We start from the raw sequence: 20606 nt of genomic DNA, 5'->3' as shown, positions 1-20606 counted from the left end.
CCATAGTTTAAAGCCATATTGATTGATTTTATTTATTTATTTTTATTGACAACAATGTTTACTGTTTTATTATGATTTTGGATCAGAATTTTATTGCATCTAAATTGGAAAGCTGATTTGAGAATGCATCAGTGTCAAGAGTGTGGGTCTTCTTTTTCGTTTTAGGCGATGGCAAGTCGTCTCTGAACAGCTCATCAGGCAGAAGCAGTAACGGCGCAGGCAGCAGCTCTGACGAAACCATAAAGAACATCCTCGATCAGGCCAGGAGGGAGATGGAGGCCCAGCAGCACACCCTGATGGAGATGGACATCTGTGGGAGGGCCCCGATGGCCAGCTCAGGAGCTCAGGTAGAGCGTCTGGGGCCCCCGGAACGCTCCAGGGGCCTGCCTTTACCCATCTCCATCAAACAGGAGGAGGGAGGCTGCGTCACAGTCTGCATGGCCAACTCTATCAGCAGCCCCCAGACGCCCCTCAGTGTCCTCTCCCCGGCCGCGTTTGTCCAGAACATAATCCGCAAAGTCAAATCAGAGATCGGCGAAGTGGGCACCTACTTCGACCAGCACTGGTCTCAGGAGCGGGGGTCAATGGTGCTCAGCGGTGGAGGTAGCTCTCTGCCCTTCAATTCAGTCTCTCCCTCCTTGTCTTCCTCCTCCTCCGGGCCCTCGGCCTTGCCCCGGCCCTGGCCCCGCCTGGAGAACGGCGAGTATCTGCCCAACAGCGAGGAGGCCTCTGCTGCTGAGGACGAGCTGGGTCTGGGGCTGGGCCGGCCAGCGGAGGTCAAAGTGGAGTCAGACACATCGGTAAGTGGGGAGTCTCCTGGCCCCGGCCCAGGAAGGCTTTCCTACTATCCCGCGTACATCCCCCGTGCCCTCAAGCCCACCGTGCCACCGCTGACTCCAGAGCAGTACGAGATGTACATGTACCGAGAGGTGGACACCATCGAGCTGACGAGGCAGGTGAAGGAGAAGCTGGCAAAGAACGGCATCTGTCAGAGGATCTTTGGCGAAAAGGTCAGATGTTGCGCTTTCTAATTAAAAAAAAAAAAAAAGATTTATGCATGGGGCGGCCTCTAGCTCACCCAGTAAGAGCGTTTGCCCCATGTAGGCTGAGTCCTTGGCAGCGGCCCGGGTTCAGATCCAACCTGTGGCCCTTTGCTGCGTGTCATCCCCTCTCTTTCCCCTCCCCCTTTCCTGTCTATCCGCTGTCACTATCGAATCTTCTTATATTTAGCGAATGTGTGACATGCACCAACAACACCATGACAAATTCCTTGTATGTGCAAAAAACGTACTTGGCAATAAAGCCCTTTCTGGTTCTGATAAAGGGAAAAGCCCCCCAAAAATATCTTATCTTATCTGCTAAAGCTCTGCCGAATCTGTTCTTACCGCAAGACGTTGGATCAGATGTATGAGAACAATCCTGCCGCACCAAGATAACATTTTGGTACACTGAACTGAATATTCAGTTATTGTCATAGGTAATGATGATAGATGTCTCTGCTTTAACACTAGATACAAGATGATATCAATACATCTACAATTATATTAATAAATGTATACATTTGTTTGAGGGTCAAAGAAGAACACAACTCAAATTGTAAACACGCTTTAAATGCTAATCCCTTTGTCTGTCATAATATGCACCATGTTCAAGGTTTCACAAACCAGAGAAGCTCCACAGACAGTGAACGGAAACTATGCCACACATACAGAGCCATTGAAAAAGGACTTGCCGTACATTTGTCCCACTGAATGTTTTCAGATCTCCAGACCACATGTAATATTGACTACGGTAACACAAAACACATTTTGTTATGTAACTAAGGGGGGGGGGGAAATAATGCAGCAATCAGATCATTCATGTGACAAAGTAATTGCTCTCTTTAAATGTAATAACAGGCCGCACCACTTTAGCAGTAATAACCGCAGCCCGACACGTTTTATAATAATGATCTCAGTATTTCACTTCCACGCTGTGGAAGTATTTCAAACTGACCTTTATGCAGAAAGACACTTTTGAGGTGCTTCAGTCCTGCTACTGCGTCCCCTGTTGCGTTCACGTCAGGAGTTCACGTTGTGAAGACCACTCAACAACTTTGTTTTAGTTTTTTCAGCATCTCAGATCCTGTTTTTGTGGTTTGGATCATTGTCTTGTGGCATTAGAGTTTGGCACTGAGCAGAGTTCATGCTTCCCTTAATAATAACAAAACCAATAATATCACATATCATTTGACAGCATGCTGATCATAATACAGTTGCTTCAAGTACAGCTCTGCTTATGTATCGCAGCCCTGTGGGGAATTGTTATAAGTCTGAAATTCTGCATTTGCTTTATGCCAGGTATACTAGGACCTGTGTTGTCTGAAAAGTTCCTTTTTGTGAGTCTTTAAGGCCAATTATCCTAAACGCTTTTGGGGGCATTTCTGCAAATGTGAGGGAACAGTGTTTTCCACTTTGCTACACTCCCTTGAATCCTATTTTTCCCATATCTCTCTTATTGTGGGGCCACCAACTGTCCTTGTAGCTGAGAGGCCTGCATTTCTTTGGACGTTCTCTGTTGTGACTTCCTGGATGAGTAGTTATCGCGTCCTTGTAGAACTTTTGGGAGGCTGGCCACAAGTTTTACAGTAACACTCTATTCTGCATGTAAATAGCTCTCACTGTGGTTTAGTGGCTTTGTAAACCTTTCCAGACTCATAGATTTCAACAACTCATCTCTTCTGGAATTTCCTTTTGTGTGCATTCTGTAGTGATTGGTTGACTCTGATGGGAAGGTTCAGCAATTCCTTTCAGTGTTCAGCCGTCTTTCCGCGTTCAATCATCTGGATCTAGTTATAAGTCTAATGTAATTGATCTAGTAACAAATGCCAAATTTTCAGACGAGCGACATCAGTGTAGGATAAGTTTGTTCACTAAATCATAATTTAAAAAAGTTGTTTTCCTTTAGTCGATTGTTGCATGCTATCAAAAACCATCGGAACCATTCACTGTGACAAATATGCAGCAACAGAGGGAATTCACAACTCTGTATTTTTCCTGAAATGAGCTACTGTTTGTTGTATATAGGTATCGGTTTTGTTAGATCAGCCCCAGAAAATATGGCTATTATTTATTTCCAGAAAATCCCTTCGAGTGTTTTCCTGGCTCCTTTGTTATTTGTCACGGTTTATCCTCTGTGGATTAGATAAGACATTTAGTTTTCATGGTGCAGATTTTACATTTTGATAATAGTAAGGGTTCAATTCTTGATTCTCCAGCTTGGGCCTTTGCGTGAGAGGTATTAATATTTGTAAAAGCTTGACTGTTGAAAAGGCAAAAACAGGAAAAATATATTACTTAAAAAATAAAAAAATAAAAATAAAAAGGAATTGTTGGTTTAAGACCACACATATTATCTTCGTGATTGAATTCATGATCATACAAACACACAATGTGGCTGTTAAAAACCTTTCAGCACTCTGGCTTTTTTTTCCGTCTCCGTGAAATATGCTGCCACTGTAAGTTAAATGACTGTATTTGAATAGACTCAATATAAACCTGTATGGTGTATTGCTTCCCTCTAGTGGTTGTTTGCTGAAAATAAATCACTGAGGCCCGGAGAATTTATTTTTGTAATAATAATTTGGAAATCACTCATCATTTTATACATTTTCTATTAGCATTGTTACAAATAGCAGGCGTAGACAAAATATATTTACCTGTATTGTATGGCACAGGTGCTGGGACTTTCTCAGGGCAGCGTAAGCGACATGCTGTCTCGACCCAAACCCTGGAGCAAGCTGACCCAGAAAGGCAGGGAGCCCTTCATCCGCATGCAGCTGTGGCTACTGGACCAGCTAGGCCAGAGCCTCAGCCAGCCCCCGAACCACGGCCACGCTCTGGGTGAGACTGCAGTTTACGCACGCACGCACACACACACACGCACACACACACACACACACACGCACGCACGCAATCAACAGAAACTGATTGATCGATCAAAGTATTCGAAACACGATGGCGTTGATGGAGGCGCGTGCATAATGCAGCGCCTCTATACTCTAGTTTGGTGTTTTTCTCTCCTCTATGGTCACATTCTCTGCTCTATGTTCTTCGTCAATGTGTGTGTTTTTGTGTTTGTACCATAGAGCAGCACTTTACATTTCGTTCCTGTACTTACAATGACAATAAAGTCAATTCAGAGAATCACACCTCAGATGTTTTAATATCAAAAATGCAGCAAAGGAAGCAATTGTAGTATTTTACTCGACATACATGTACATTGGGACTTATGCAATGGCTACATCTAGGCTATAGATTTACTGTTTTTTTGTGATACCTCCAACCGCCAGATAAAAGCCCAGTGACGGCCCAGTCCTCGCCCTCCCCGCCTCCTAGCCCAGCAGAGAGCCACCCAAGTCCGCTGGTTGAGCCTGTCAGCCTCTCCCTGGAGAGCAGCAAGGAGAACCAGCAGCCTGAGAGCCTGGGCCTGGGATTGCCCCCCCACCCAGCAGGAGGGAAATCCACTCCCAGCCTCATGGCCCTGCATCTGCCCACAAACCCACTGGGTATCCAGGAGCTGGTGGCCATGTCGTCGGAGCTAGACACCTACACCATCACCAAGAAGGTCAAGGAGGTGCTAACTGACAACAACCTAGGTGGGTCTAAGTTCCCACTGCGGGGTTGAGGAGTGTCAACTCCTTATGAATGCAGACACAAGTCCTACATACTGTGTATGTTTGTTTCCCGCAGGCCAGCGTCTTTTCGGGGAGACCATCCTGGGCCTGACTCAAGGCTCGGTGTCTGACCTGCTCTCCAGGCCCAAACCTTGGCACAAACTCAGCCTGAAAGGCAGGGAGCCGTTTGTTCGCATGCAGCTGTGGCTCAATGATCCTCACAACGTAGACAAGCTGAGGGCCATGAAGAAGATGGAAAAGAAAGGTGGGGATCCAGAGCGTACGCTGTAATATCTTTCAGTACAAGTTTGAGAGTGTTCTGTCCGCGTCCGGCCCGCGTCCGACAGAGCAGTAACCGAACCCGACCCGAGCCCGACAGGCATTAAGATATTTATGTCCGAGCCTGACCCGAGCCCGACACAGTTAAAATCTCATTTTTTTTCTCGTTTGTTTGTGCGGAAGGCCCGCTTTTATTAAGCAACTGTAGGAAGGCATTCGGAAATGTCAACAGATAAGCGCATCAGCGCACACGGGGCAACAAGCGCACGTTAACACAGGCGCGCACAAGAGGCCCAATCATATAGCCAATTGAAATTAAATTATCATAGGCCTACCAAAATTGTCCCAAGCTAACAGAACAAGAGGTTCTGTGGACCTAGGTCTCTTAATGAAATTCAAATCAACACGAGTGTCCCCAGCGAAAAGGTAACCGGCTCCATCTAGCCTACTGCTCCCAATAAGTGACAAAATAACGCCAACATTTTCCTGTGTTTCCTTGTGATTTGTATCACAACATGTCACAGCGTGTACAAATAACAAGGTTACATGAGACACAGCCATCTTCTAACCGTATATAAACTGGGAACTATATTCTCAGAAAGGCAGGAGCAGTGCTACTTCTGGTACTTGGGCGGAGTGATTTGCTCGCAGCACCTGAGAAGCCCCGTGGTGAGGAGCAGAGAGTACCAACGGTGCTTTTCAGGTGTTGCGCTAATCACTCCGCCCAAGTAGCAGCGCTTCGCCTTCTGAGAATATAGTTCCCATTATGTATACGGTTAGAAGATATGGCTGTGTCTCATGTGACCTTGTTATTTGTACTCGCTGTGACTGTACAAATCACAACATGTAAATGGGAAAATGTTGGCGTTGTTTTGTCACTTATTGGCTAGATGGAGCCGGTTACCTCCAGGATCTGTGCTAAGCTAGGCTAGCGGTGGGTGCGTCAGACAGAGTTACGACACGCACGGAGATGAGAAGGGCATGTATGGGCTTATCTAACTCTGGGGGATACGGTGAATAAGACAAAGTCCGAGTAAGTCGGCGTGTTCCTTTTAAGTTTGCTGCTCCCTCTACATGGAACAAGTTACAGAAACCCATGAAAACTTAATGAGCTGCTCTCATTGGTCACGTTTAAGAGGATGTTGATTGACTTGGAGGCAGCCACATCTGGCTGTAGATGATTTGCCTGATGTGTTTAGGATTGTGGTTGACTTTGAGGGATTTGCTGTTTCAGTTGTTTTATGTTTTTAGTGTTTTTGTGTATTTTGTGTTTGTGTGTATGTGTGCTTGTACTGCTGCCTGTCTTGGCCTGGACACTCTTGAAAAAGAGATTTTTTTAATTTCAGTAAGTTTCTTCCTGGTTAAATAAAGGTAAATAAAATCAAATGTAATCCCCTTACGCTGGATATCACTGTCTTCCCTCCAGCCTATCTGAAAAGGCGGTACGGGCTGCTGAGCACCGGCTCGGACAGTGACTCGCCTAGCACTCGTTCTGAGTGTGTGAGTCCGGCCTTGGCCTCGCTGGACCTGTGCCCCTACAGCCAGGTGAAGAAGCCTCGGGTGGTGCTGGGAGCTGAAGAGAAAGAATCCCTGAGGAAGGCCTACCTCCTGGAGCCCTACCCCTCTCAGAACACCATCGAGATACTGGCCTCCCAGCTCAAACTCAAAACCAACACTGTCATCAACTGGTTCCACAACTACAGGCCAGTCCAATGACCATTGTGACGTTTGCTATTAGCGGTTTCTCTTGTTTTCATCGCTAATGTACATTTATTTTAAGCTGCGACTGGATACCTGAAATGTAAATTGGGTGAAAGTTAACTGTAATATCCTGACCCTTGAGTGTTTGCCTTCAAGTGACTGTCTAACAGCAGTGTTTGTGTGCAGGTCCAGGATGCGACGGGAGGTGCTGATGGAGGGTCTGCCAGACAATGACACAGATGCTGAGCACCACAGCTACTCCCCCTCAGTGACGCGGAGCCCCCACTCTGATGGAGAGGAGAGGAGGCTGCAGCAGCCCTCAGGACTCGTCCACTCCAGCCTTCTTCTCAGCGCCAACGCCGCACTGACTCATGTCAAACAGGAGGCGATGGACAGGGAAGACGAGGGCGAGGAAGGAAGGGAGGGCTCCATGAAACAGTCAAGGGTCCAGTGTTTCTCCACAGCTGTACAGTTCCCGCAGTTGAAAAGCGAGCACGAGGATCCCATTGCAGGCTGCCGCGAGCCCCACTTGGCTGGCCAGAGCATGAGGCAGGAAGAGGGGATGAGCAGCCAGGCTCAGGGGCTCTACCCCGGCGCAGTCTCCATAGACGGTCCACAGAGAACCAACCAGTCCAGGCACGAGGGGGAAGACTCCGGAAAGTCACCTATTGACCCGGTCAGCTTCAAGGCTTCATCAGAGCCCTGCCGCAGCAGCCTGGAGGTCTCCCTGAACTCCCCCTCCGCTGCATCCTCACCCGGCCTCATGATGTCAGTCTCCCCTGTCCCCTCCTCCTCTGCTCCCATATCGCCCTCGCTGCCCAATCCGCCCTCAACGAGCACCAATCACAGCCTGGATCCTAACCAGCTCCCTCCTTTCCAAAGCCCCAAACTCAACAGAAGCTCTCAGAGACGCAATGAGAAAATGGCCAACCTCAATAACATCATCCACAGGTTAGAGAGAGCGGCCAATCGAGAGGAAACACTGGAATGGGAGTTTTAAGTCCCCCTTTTACTTGCATCTAGTCCTGATGACCCTCGCGGCACACAGGAGAGTCTCAAATAGAAGCATCCTGAAAACTTGGAACGGAGCGTGGCTCCTGAAGGCCTGTCCTCTCAGACTGATAACTCCTAGGAAATGGGAACGCAGAGCTAAACATATGGCTGAATTCCCTACAAGAACTTACAGAGTTGAAAACAATTTATAATTGTGTATTTGTTTTGGTTTTGTTTTTGATAATGCATACTACTTTGAAATATATATGACAGCACTAGCTGTTGTTTTACCTATTGGACTTGACATGAAGACTTTTGCAGCTATGGTGTCATAAAATGTACACTGAAGTTCTGTAGATTGCCACTGGGTGAGATTAAAAAAAGACCCCTGTCTTAAGCCATTAAAAGCACTATAACTATTTGAAAGGAGACATTGACCAAATTTGCTACTTTTTGAATAGCAATTTTTCAGATTTTGTCTGTAAGACTGGACAGTTTAAGTCAAGTAACATGAAATCCTATTACTGACTGAGGGATAGTCCTTTAAGACTCTAAATATTCAACATCTTGTATGTACTTAGTTTCTTGGTGATATGTTTTGAAATATTTGTAACTCACACGTATAAAATGTGGTTGTACATGTTGTAGAATTGTCTGCAATAGCCTTCTCTAAACCTGATGTAGCATGGTACTCACCTGCCCCTGTTATCCTCTGTAGTTAGTCACCTGTGATTATACTTGAGCGAAAACAAGAGAAAAAAAAAAGTTGAAAACCCTGCAAAAAATAACAAAAAAGGAAACGTTGAATCTAATGAGTAGAGTACTGTTAGTGTTTTTTTTCTTTCTTTTCCTCTTTTCTTTGTACAATCCTTGAGGGTTACAGTTTAGGGCCCTTGTGCTTTTGGTAGTAAGTGAAACATTCACTACACATGAGCACAGTTTACATGATTTCTTTCAGACTTACCTCTCTGACCCTCCAAGGCACTGGTTCTCAGACTGTAACAGGCCAAGACACAGGACACCTGGTTTACCTCAGATTATGTTGATGCACATCCTGCTAGGACCATGCGTTTTATTCTTATACATGAACATGACCCACGCTTATTTGAATCAGTGGAGGGAAAGTACTCCGTATCATGCCTCAGACGTGCCGAGATCCAACATGAAGCAAGTGGCGAATTTAAATGAGCAAAAGCTGTCTTTTACAAAGAATATGCTGCTGTTTGAAGAGATAGGGAGCTTATACTTTCTGTTATGCGTTTTGTATTACGATCCTACACACGGGTTACACCTGATTGAGTGCATCTTCTCAAAATGGGTCACTTATTGTAGCTAGAATATACGCACTTGATCGAACACCTCAACCTAACTAAGCACCGAGATGTTGTTTGGCTGGGCAGTTTGATTTGGAAAAAGTTGCTGTGAGCAACACTACAGTGCTGTGGATTGATCTCCCTTTGGGGCTAAAGCTCAGAGTATTTGAGAGCATGATACAGTATGACCTCTCATCAACATGAAAACATCCAATCTGTAAGTACATTATATTCAAGGACACAAAAGCTTACAGGTATCCCCTCATATTATCTTTGACCACTTGTGTATTGTGTCTGTGGAGGTTTCTTTGTCATGCTTGCAATATGTTCTTTATGTATTTTGCCTCTATTTTATACTCAGAACAGTTAACTAGATATTCAATACCTCGTGTATGAACTACTTACAGCACTTAGATTTTGATAATTGTGAGGACTCGAGAAAATTTCAAATATCAACATTATCCTAACTTAGTGTCCACAAGTCTTTGCCTTTACTGTATCGTTGAAGTTGGTAGTAAACACTTGCACATGTCTACATAGTTCAGAGGACTTGGATTGTATTATGTAGAGATATATATTACACAATTACAAAAAAAAAAAAAAAAAAAAAAAGTATCTTACATTCTTGGAACAAAATGTGCTGATTATATTGAAATAGAGTGTACAGATTTAATAAACCAAACCCATTCAAGCCAGTACTGGTCTGGCAAGCTTGCCCACGTTTTAGACCTTCTCTCAGGGTAGTCTTGCTTTTTAAAGCTTTACTGAAACAGTTGCTCTCATCAGTGGTGGTGACTATGATAAACATTATGTGGTGTAGAGAATGACGCTAAATATTAAATGGATCCGTGGAAGTTGTGCGTATACAGGAAATGCAACTTTCACAGAAAGTGGTGGTTTGTTGGAGAGCTGTTGCTGTTTTGCAATTCATTACACGGATGTGTCAAAGTATAGTGTAGATGGAAACTACCAGGATGAGGCTAATGGGTTGCATTTTTGAGATCAGTAGACCTTGCTCTCTAAAATACTGTTTTGTTTTTCTCTTGGAGCCACAGAAGATTTTTCTCTGGTTTTCGTACCACCATTTTTTGTGCATAATATACTGTATGATTAGAAGTGGCATTTCTAATGTGGAAATTTCATTGTCTTTCATGGTAACATGGACATATGGCTGAAAAAGAAATGTATTTACATGCATTATCTCTTCATGTAAAGATCATCTCATTGTTTTGCATGCAAATCCATCCTGGTCTCATTACAAGGGTTAGGACTGTGTTTTTGTGTTGTTGTTCTTGCACAGGGACATTCAATCAGCACTTAAAGTCATTTTACATTAGTGAAGTCCATGCATGGTGCAGCTGATACATTTGGCTCTCACGAAGTCATCATGAATCCAGTCAAATCGGAACTCAATAACGTACTTCCAGGTAAATATTTTAAATCAAGATTATGTTGTGCCATATCATATGCCTCGTGCATTATCCTCACAGGACTAATGCCTCGTGGTAAAGTGTGATTTAAGAGGGGTGTAGGGCTTTTTGTAAGTTCAGAAAAAAGCAAAGCTTTTTGTAACAAGAGCCCTACACATTAGATGGTTTTATTTTGGAAATTGACATTAGTCACTAAAGAATGAGGCAATTGGTCAGCAAAATTTGAATGATTGTATTCAGAGTTGTTAATATAGAAACAATATTTCCAACTCTGACGCTGAGGGGTTTGTCACAAAGAATTTTTTTCAATTGAAAGTCAGCTGTGAGCCAATAAAGAGAAGTGTCCTGCAGACTTAAATAACTGTCTAATGCCTCACGTGTCAGGCTAGTAAATGTAAGAATGGACAAAGGTATGCCAAGCCTCTTGGAATTGAATTTGCATATGTAAGCCATCATTCAATACATAATTGTTTAAGATACTGCTGTGTTGTGTTGTTATTTCTTTAGAGTGAGGAGTGACCACCCACATTACAGATTAATGCTCACAAATGAATGCAAACAAATATTGAAAACACTATAAAACCTCACTGTCCTTCACTGTAATGTGTATTGTATGATTCTAAAACATGTTATGTCCTTAACTATATGGAGCAGTTAGTCATTTCCACATAATCACTCGATTATCCAAACACGTCCTCACTCTGATGGAATTAAGTGGCATTCATCATGTCCATTATTCAGTTATTGGGGCAGTGGCCCAGTGTTTACATGATCGTACCGCATGGTGTGTCTCAGCCCCTCCCCCGCCCAGAGCGTCGCGATGACGCGATGACGTCACACACTCACGTAGGTTGTTGGGCTAGGTAGAGAATTCGCGGCGATGGCGACGACGACTCGGTGCTGGAAAGGGACGCAGTGAAGCTGGCCTCGGCTCGGATATGACTAATGCCTATTTGATCGAGGTTTATTTGCTGCTTAGTAATTGCACGGGCTTCGGATGAATCTTTGGCTTCTACCTTCTCATCACTCCTTTCACTGGTGAGTCCGCCGGTTGTGGTCGTTCCTTGGTGTGTTTTGACAGAGGCCTCCGTTTTGGGTTCCGCCCTCCATCTCATAACAACAAAAACAGTTGCAGTGAGCTGCGCTAGCTTAATCAGCTAGCTAATGTTAGCTGGCCAACTTACTGGCTGGTCAATGCCACAGCTACTAATGGCAAACACCGAGTACTATGAGATGACAACACAACAGCACACTGTTTACTAGCTAGTAACGTTAAATGTTATGGTCTCCTTGCAAACCAAATATCCACTTTGGACTAACGTTAAGCGTTAGCTTGCCAGCTGTACTTAAACTATTTACGTTAACTATTGACGTTAGCTAGCTGCAGAAAATCTATTAGCTTAATGCTAACCTTACCCCAAGCAAAGTAGGAGCAGCAATAATATTGCCGTTTGCTAGCTAACGTTAGCTAGCTAGTTACTTTTGTATGTTATCTGACGGACCGGTTAGCATAATTTAAATGGCCTGGCAATACATGGTTTCTCCATAGTTGGTAACGTTATGTTATGCTTGCTAGCACTCATTTAGACTACGATTCAAAAGTGTTAGGTTTATTTCCTCACCAAACGCTAGCTAACTTGAAAAACGTTAACGTTTTAGCTAGCGATATTTAACGTTTTGATTAACATTAACGTTAAGACACAAAGTTAACGTTAGCCAACGTGATTGCTTTTGTATGACTTAACGTTAATCAGTTTCACTGCCGTTGTTATATTAATTTTCGCCACCTGACCGTCAATGTAGTCAAGCTAACTTAACTCTGCTGTCAGTCAATGCAATGTATTTATTGATTTTTAAAACATGCTAATATTAGTTATTGAGGCTATTTTCTGGATTATGTTGCATCCTGTGATGCATGGTGGCCTGTCACGGGATAGGAGTAACGTTAAGGCTCTAAGGGGCTTAGCCTTCCCTGTGTGACTCTGAACTCAGAACCAGACTGAGCGTAGCCACGGGCCAGGAGCCCGCTGCGGTAAACAGAGCCGTGTGTGTGGCAGATATGCTTTATCAGCTAGCACCGTCAGTAAAAGTTGGACTCCTCAGTCAGTGAAGTAATGACCCCCCTCCCCCCCTCCCTTGTCTGCTTCACACCAATCTTTAAAGACCAGGCAGACAGTAGTGGAGGTCCTCGTCTGCCGTTGATGCAATGGGGTTTTGGTCTTGTTTCTTCCCTGAGAAAGTGTGCTGAGGTCCTCTGCTGCTCATTCACTGACCTCCTCGGATTAAATTTCAGTCTATGCAAGAGTAGCTGCCCTCTACAACCGTTTGTGGGCCTGTATGCTGAACAATCCCTCACAGGTTGCCTGTTTTAAAAAGAGATGTTAGGCGATATCATTTTACGACAATCAATGTAAAATAGTTTGACATTACAGTACAAAGTTGGTATTCTTGGTGAATTAAATATTTTTTTTCTTCAGCTATTTTAACTGTACAGTGGGCAGGAAATCAACACCAGCTAAGTGCTGTGATGTGTTGAGTATGCGTGTTTGACCAGTCATTTGGGCAGTAACTAACCATTGTTGGGTGGTTTAACCACAAATAATGATTCTTTTACACTAATACATTTGCCATGCCTTCCATTAGCTTGTATTGACCTTAATATGTGGCGACAAGGGTTTAAATTTGATATTATGAATAGAGTGTTCTTGTTTATTTCTGAAGGTGAACATTACATTGCCAGTTCATGTGACTGAACCATGCCTGTATGCTGGCTAGACTGTAGATGTAGCGCTACAAGATCCAGCTGGCTTTTTTTTCCATTCCACAACTGAGTTTAAGTGGTATCTCTGAGCTCCCATGCAAGCCAATCTGACCAACAGTACAGCTACATTTGCAAGGGAATCAAAAGAGTTTCTGTAACTGGAACGTATCAGTGAAAAAGTCTACTCTTCGTAAGGAAAATAATTTGCCTTCATTTCCACAGATTTCCATGTCTTACTTGTAAGGGTTTCCAAACAGCATCATCAGGACTGCTCATTGTCCGATACTGATCGTCTACGGTAAGTCTAAAAGATATATCACTTCACATTACAGTTTCTTTAAATGTGGCCACCAGTACTTTTGTCCCTGTTTGCTACATTTGGTGTAATCTCTTTTAACAGATATCTGCATATATGAATGGGGAATCTGTAGGCAACAGGACAAGATTTTGGTATCGGAAGCATTCTGGTTTCTGTTTGTAGTCAGAGTAGAATGACCAAATCAGGTTTGAGTAGGCTTTGGTTGCATGCAGGTAAACTGTCCGCGCGGGGAGAAAAAGAGGCAGAACGCATTGACCGGAATGCATTCTTGGAACTCAATGGCTATTGTCTGATGGCAAATTAGCTTTTAAAAATGTATCTGCATGTGTATATATATATATATATATATATATATATATATATGTGTGTGTTATAGAGATTAGCCAAAATGTCGTCTGGACCTAAAACACCTACAAAAGGTATTGACTCTGACTGTAAACAATGACCGGTGCACAGAAGACCAAGTCTTGGCCCGGATATCATCGTACACCGGAACACACAAAATATTGTCCGTTGCCCCTCGAGGCTAAATCGTTGTCGGATCGTGATGCCACTGAATATGAACTTTACTGAATGCCTAAATCCTGCTATTGCTAGTCAAGCCTTCCCTTGTAGTTCCATTTCATGTGAATTGATTTGCTATTGAACGTTTTAAACATGACTGCCCAACTAGGGGCTCACCATCTCCTGGTCAATCATGGGCTGCAATCGGTTCATTGCCTCGACCCATTTCCCGAGAAAGTATTTATACGTCCTGCTTGTGAAATAGAGTGGTGGTCGGGCCGCATTTTTCTGCCCGAGCCCGACAGAGCAGTAAGTAAACCCGGCCAGAGCCCGACAGGCATTAAGATATTTATGTCCGAGCCTGACGCGAGCCCGACACAGTTAAAATCTCGTTTTTTTTTTCCCTCATACCAATGACACATGTACGTTTGTTTGTGTGGAAAGCCCGCTTTTATTAAGCAACTGTAGGAAGGCATTCGGAAATGTCAACAGATGAGCGCATCAGCGCACACGGGGCAACAAGCACACGTTAATAAGCTGTTTAAACCAGGGGAGGCTCGTTACCTCCAGGGCCGACGTTATAAAATGAATAACGTCGGGGTTAAAATCCCGTTTCTGGTGAGCAGATGAATGAACTCGGCTTTCAGTCTGGGGTTTATTTCGGACACCGCACACACTGTGTACAAAACTTAAACTTATTCCACCAACTCTGCTCCGGTCGCATCTACACGTCTGCTTCCTCTTTTTCTATCTCTCTTCTGACCACTTTCCACACACGCACCGAGCTCGCTTAAAGGAGCCGCAGCACCATTTTACAACAAATGCCTTATCGCGCTGATGTGACCGAGCCCAACCCGAACATTATTTCTAAATATCTGTCCGAAAAGGCCCGGCCCATCGGGCTCGTGTCGGGTATCACCACTCTATTGTGAAATACATCATGTATAGGCCAGCACTTCGAAGTCCAGCCACTCCCTGCAGAGTTTTCTTGCAAGCTCCTTGAAAATCCACATGCGGTCTAAATAGATCCCAACAGAGGCACTTGCAAATTATAATAGAGAAGGGTGTTAGTTTGGTTTGTCATTTCCTGGTCATAATGTCATCCAGAGTAGATACAGTGATCTGGTTGATGAGACTTCACATTTTCTCTTTTGGTGCAACTGGTATGTCATGGGTGAAACGACAGAGAGAACATAGAAAGATGGTAAACATGTACTTGTTGGGGCACTTTTAGCATTTTATTTGAGCGTGTACAGTAGATAGATGACAGGAAATGAGTGGAGAGAGAGATGGGGAATGACATGTAATAATTAATAAATCTTAATTTGAAAAGTTTTGGCAACCTGAGGTTAAATTGTGATCAGACCACATGTAAGAGGAAGATGGCTGCTTTACATATTTACTGCCAGAATAACTCCTCAACATTCTGTCTCTTCTTCTCTTCTTGTACAGGCTGCTCCAGGCCGGACTTTCTTGTCGGGTGACCCACACTCCTTCCCAGGGGCCATGGTAACGTACCTTCAGTTCATGCGTGCTTTGGACAGTAACTGCTGTGTGTCCTGTGGCCTCGGCGCATTCTGCAGAATTGGATACTCGCCATTGATTTTCACTTTTAATCAGCTCTGTTTACCAGGAAGCAGACAGTTAAATCAGCTGCAATAGTGTCAAAGGTCCTCCAAGGCTGCTATCTAAGCATGCCAGCTTTGCATTTTCACCGCAGGAAGTTGGAGGAAGTCTTGTATCGTTGCATCATGACAAAACCACTGGATTGGCTGTGTGTCGCCTGTTGAACGTTGTGTGTTCATGTGTGAGCTTTTGCGTTCTTGGCATGCTGCTGTGTGGCTGCTGCCCCCTGGCTGGCCTCAACAAGCTGCTCCTCCAGCCATGACCACTGTGTGTATCCACTCGGCTCGTGCTGAGCCAGGATCCCGCAGGGATGTGCCGTCGCTGTCAGTTATCTGCCATCTCTTTCGACCACCTTAATCTTTCTTTTTGCACAGTGTTCAGACTAAACTCTGTCCTGACCAAACACAGCCCACAGATTTTTGTCGATCTCAGTCAGCACTAGGCCAGACATTTTTTTCCCACCAGTTTGCCTTTGAAGAAAATCCCTGACTCAACTTGTATATCCATGCCTCACATTCCCCGCTGTTAGGCATCCTCCATGAAATATGTTGCATAAGACTATTGTGACCTCAGACATTTGGCCCTAATGAAAGCCTGCTGATGAAAACTGCCTTTAAATGAATAGTGTCCATAATTTGATTTTGCCAACCAAAATTTGATTTAATTTGGCAAAAATGTAACAACTGAGGTTGTGACACTTCCGCCATTACTAAGATTATTGTGAAAGCCAATCGATCAAAGCCAGGGAAATCGCAAAGTGGAGGAGTAGCATTACTTCCCTTGTTTAGGGAGTTTAAACTACCATAAGTGTGTGACAGGAGCAGGGTGATGAATAAGTAAATACTCTGCCTGCTTTCCCTGGACAAATGTTGCTAAAGACATATTGCAACTTAAGAAAAATACATGACAGGGCCCCAGACTAACTTTTTGCCTTGGTTGCACTTGGTGTGCCTAACTTTTTTTATGTAGGTGCACCAGCACAAAATTTAAGTGCACCCCAAATTTTTCCTTGCGTCGCCGTTAACGCTGAATGGCGATACACGATATATAGCTCTGTATTTTTTTACAAAGTGGGCTAAATGTTCAGTTTTAAGTCAAAGCCACTTTTCACAAACTCTTTCATTAAAACAGATTGTGATTAAAATAAAATGCAAAGAAAGGGTTTCCTTTACCAGTTTGAAAATATACAGCTGCAACACATGTAAATGAAAGTTATCTGAAATAAGTAGCCTAGGATATATTAAAAAAAAAATATATCTCTGAGAAAGCTCCTTCACTTGTTTTCAACAACAATAACAGACTGATTAAAAGAGAAAGAGGACGCCTGGATAGCTCACTTGGTAGGCCTATATATAGAGGTTCAACCTGCGGCCCTCTCCTGCATGTCATTCCCCCCTCTCTCCCCCCTTTCATGTCTTCAGCTTTCCTATCAAAATAAAGGCCGAAATCTTTAAAAAATAAAAACCGACAGAAAGACATAGGGAGACAGAGGGAGAGAGGGGGAGTGCGATGGACTGAAGCGTATGCTACTCACAGAGTGACGGCTGACTCATTATGAATGGGTCCAGCACGGGTCGAATGCGCTTTGGCGGGTCAGCGGCGTTACACACGTCTTGTGTAGGCTATGAAATGTCTGTATCGTCACTGCGCTGCATTTTTATGAACTATGATATTCTGGCCATGGGTCACATCTCTCGCCCAGGTCCAGCAGGCTCCGTCTCACACGCTATTAGCCTACTCAACGAACTGAAGTTGGTTGCATTTAATACCTTCTAATGTGATTTTTGCCGCCGCGGCCGCAATAACAGAGAGTTACCAGCGGAAACACTGGTAGCATTACAGGTTTCCCTCTCATACTTAACAATATACAGCTGTGTTAATAACAATTAAAACTGTAGACAAATGTCGGAAGTTTGGACCGGCGGCGCTGTGTCTGTCTGCATGTTGCAGGGGAGCCGTGTATGAGTGAATGGGGGCGGGGCTGCGCGGAGAGTAAGAGGAGAGAACCAAACACAGGCACGGCTTTACAGAAGGAATGGGTCATGTAACGCAACATTAAACCATATCGATATAAACGACATCGCTTCGTTCGTGGAGAGGCTGCGGATGCGAGGACGTTAGGTGCGCCGGTGCGACCTAGGAAAAATCTTAGTCGCACCCTTACAAATTTTGGTCGCACATGCGACCAAATTGGTCGCACTCTAGAGCCCTGCATGACTGAAAGATGGTTGTGGTTTGTAAAGTCGAAACTAGTTTAGTAAATGGTTAATGGGCCTTTTTTTTTCTCTCTCTGCAGGAGGAGGAGGGGCAGCAGAGCTTGGAATGTATCCAGGCCAATCAGATCTTCCCCAAGAAGTCCCCCGTTCTCGAGGAGGAAAACATGCAGGTGAGGAAGCCGCTACCCTCAATGCCTATCTCGTGCTGTAACAGTTACAGTGGTGTGAAAAAGTGTTTGCCCCCTTCCTCATTTCCTGTTCCTTTGCATGTTTGTCACACTTAAGTGTTTCGGAACATCAAACCAATTTAAACAATAGTCAAGGACAACACAAGTAAACACAAAATGCAATTTGTAAATGAAGGTGTTAATTATTAAAGGTGAAAAAAAATCCAAACCATCATGGCCCTGTGTGAAAAAGTGATTGCCCCCTAAACCTAATAACTGGTTGGGCCACCCTTAGCAGCAACAACTGCAACCAAGCGTTTGCGATAACGTGCAATGAGGCTTTTACAGCGTCCTGGAGGAATTTTGGCCCACTCATCTTTGCAGAATTGTCCTAATTCAGTTACATTAGAGGGTTTTCAAGCATGAACGGCCTTTTTAAGGTCATACCACAACATCGCAATAGGATTCAGGTCAGGACTTTGGCTAGGCCACTCCAAAGTCTTCATTTAGTTTTTCTTCAGCCATTCGGTGGTGGACTTGCTGGTGTGTTTAGGATCATTGTCCTGCTGCAGAACCCAAGTTCGTTTCAGCTTGAGTACACGAACAGATGGTCGGACATTCTCCTTCAGGATCTCTTGGTAGACAGCAGAATTCATAGTTCCTTTTATCACGGCAAGTCTTCCAGGTCCTGAAGCAGCAAAACAGCCCCAGACCATCACACTACCACCACCATATTTTACAGTTGGTATAATGTTCTTTTTATGAAATGCAGTGTTCCTTCTACGCCAGATATACTTGGACACACACCTTCCAAAGAGTTCCACTTTTGTCTCATCGGTCCACAGAATGTTGTCCCAAAAGTCTTGGGGATCATCAAGATGTGTTCTGGAGAAATTGAGACAAGCTTTGATGTTCTTTTTGCTCAGCAGTGGTTTTCTCCTTGGAACTCTGCCATGCAGGCCATTTTTTGCCCAGTCTTTTCCTGATGGTGGAGGCATGAACGCTGACCTTAACTGAGGCAAGTGAGGTCTGCAGTTCTTTGGACGTTGTTGTGGGGTCTTTTGTGACCTCTTGGATGAGTCGTCGCTGCGCTCTTGGGGTAATTTTGGGCGGCCGGCCACTCCTGGGAAAGGTTCACCACTGTTCCATGTCTTCGCCATTTGTGGATAATGGCTCTCACTGTGGTTCGCTGGATTCCCAAAGCTTTGGAAATGGCTTTATAACCCTTTCCAGACTGATAGATCTCAATTACTTTCTTTCTCAATTGTTCCTGAATTTCTTTGGGTCTCGGCATGATGTGTAGCTTTTAAGGATCTTCTGGTGGACCTTACTGTGTCAAGCAGCTCCTATTTAAGTGATGCCTTGATTGTGAACAGGTGTGGCAATAATCAGGCCTGGGTGTGGCTAGAGAAATTGAACTCAGGTGTGGACAACCACAGTTATAGTATGTTTTAACAAGGGGGGCAATCACTTTTTCACACAGGGCCATGATGGTTTGGATTTTTTTTCTCCTTTAATAATAAACACCTTCATTTACAAATTGCATTTTGTGTTTACTTGTGTTGTCCTTGACTTTTGTTTAAATTGGTTTGATGTTCCGAAACACTTAAGTGTGACAAACATGCAAAGGAACAGGAAATGAGGAAGGGGGCAAACACTTTTTCACACCACTGTATGTGTTGTTTATATGTGGGTGAATCTCTTCTCTGTCATCGGTTACATAACCACTGTGACCGTGTGATTTAAGATCCCTTTCAGTTTCACCAGTCTCAGAAGCAAAGTCTCAAATGTCAAGTGATGTCTAAAGCCCTATAATCTGAAAACTTATTTCAATGTCTGTGTTGAGAAAAGTCTGTTTTCAGTACAGCAAACTAGGGATGGCTCGATACCACTTTTTCATTCCAATACTGATAACACAACCTTGAGTATCTGCCGATACCAATGCGATGCTGTCTTTTTCCCTCTCTTAAACAACTAAAGGCGCTGACACATCCACCCGATTATCAGCCGTCGGACAGTCTGGCGAGGTCGGTGACTCGAGTCAGTTCGGTGTGTTCCGTGCCGTCGGCCTTCATTACACAGAATACAGTTTAGCGCCGCCTGTTATGGAGACGTATTGCGTCTTGCCCACAGAACGTACACTCAAGTCGGCGTCGTTCCGGTGTGTTCCGAGGCACTTTCTTGAACTCGGGGAGCCGACTGATCAGTCAGACTGCCATTTCTGCCGACGGTCGGCCGTCGGGTTGGTGTGTCAGAGCCTTAAGGGGGCGTTTTTTTTCGCAGGGTTGTGCGGCGGTGGGACTGTCACTGAAATGGCCCATCTGTGTGACGTCCTGTTGTGTTGCCCCCCCCCCCCAATGAAGCACAAGTAGACTTTATATTTCACAACTACTGATTTCCGTCAGATCGTTTATAGATCTCGATGTTTACGAGCGCACTTGAAGGCAGCCTCATTTCACAGAGAAAAAGACAAGAGAAAAAAGAAAGAAAAGAGACTCTGCTTTGTTGTTTGTTTGTTTTCAGCTGTTACACAAGCTCCTGGGAAATTAAGTGCTTGTTTCATTTTTTTTTTTTTTTTACCCTCGTAGTGTTTTAAAACTTTCTTGTGGCAGCGATGGCATTGATGTTTACTGTAGGGACTCT

General features: G+C 44.2%; 2 protein-coding genes across 3 annotated transcripts in view; both read left to right on the top strand.

Annotated features, from left to right (window-relative positions):
• cux2b (cut-like homeobox 2b) overlaps window positions 1-10847 on the top strand; it is a 104010-nt gene extending 93163 nt beyond the window's left edge. The window contains exons 17-22 of the mRNA XM_078250387.1: window positions 166-1010; window positions 3716-3881; window positions 4331-4636; window positions 4731-4919; window positions 6360-6636; window positions 6821-10847. Of these exons, the coding sequence (XP_078106513.1) occupies window positions 166-1010; window positions 3716-3881; window positions 4331-4636; window positions 4731-4919; window positions 6360-6636; window positions 6821-7634 (2597 nt within the window). The 3' untranslated portion in view covers window positions 7635-10847. The remainder of the gene's footprint in view (window positions 1-165; window positions 1011-3715; window positions 3882-4330; window positions 4637-4730; window positions 4920-6359; window positions 6637-6820) is intronic.
• Window positions 10848-11202: 355 nt separating this feature from the next.
• The window catches only part of mtmr3 (myotubularin related protein 3), a 30992-nt gene continuing 21588 nt past the window's right edge, over window positions 11203-20606 (top strand). For both annotated transcript variants that reach the window (XM_078250386.1, XM_078250385.1), the window contains exons 1-4: window positions 11203-11408; window positions 13354-13429; window positions 15407-15463; window positions 17877-17966. In XM_078250386.1, the coding sequence (XP_078106512.1) occupies window positions 15461-15463; window positions 17877-17966 (93 nt within the window). In that variant the 5' untranslated portion in view covers window positions 11203-11408; window positions 13354-13429; window positions 15407-15460. The remainder of the gene's footprint in view (window positions 11409-13353; window positions 13430-15406; window positions 15464-17876; window positions 17967-20606) is intronic.

Source organism: Sander vitreus, chromosome 5, assembly GCF_031162955.1.
Source record: "Sander vitreus isolate 19-12246 chromosome 5, sanVit1, whole genome shotgun sequence".
NCBI classification, from domain to species: Eukaryota; Metazoa; Chordata; class Actinopteri; order Perciformes; family Percidae; genus Sander; species Sander vitreus.
The sequence above is the reverse complement of the archived record's forward strand: the minus strand, read 5'-3'. Positions and strand labels throughout refer to the sequence as shown.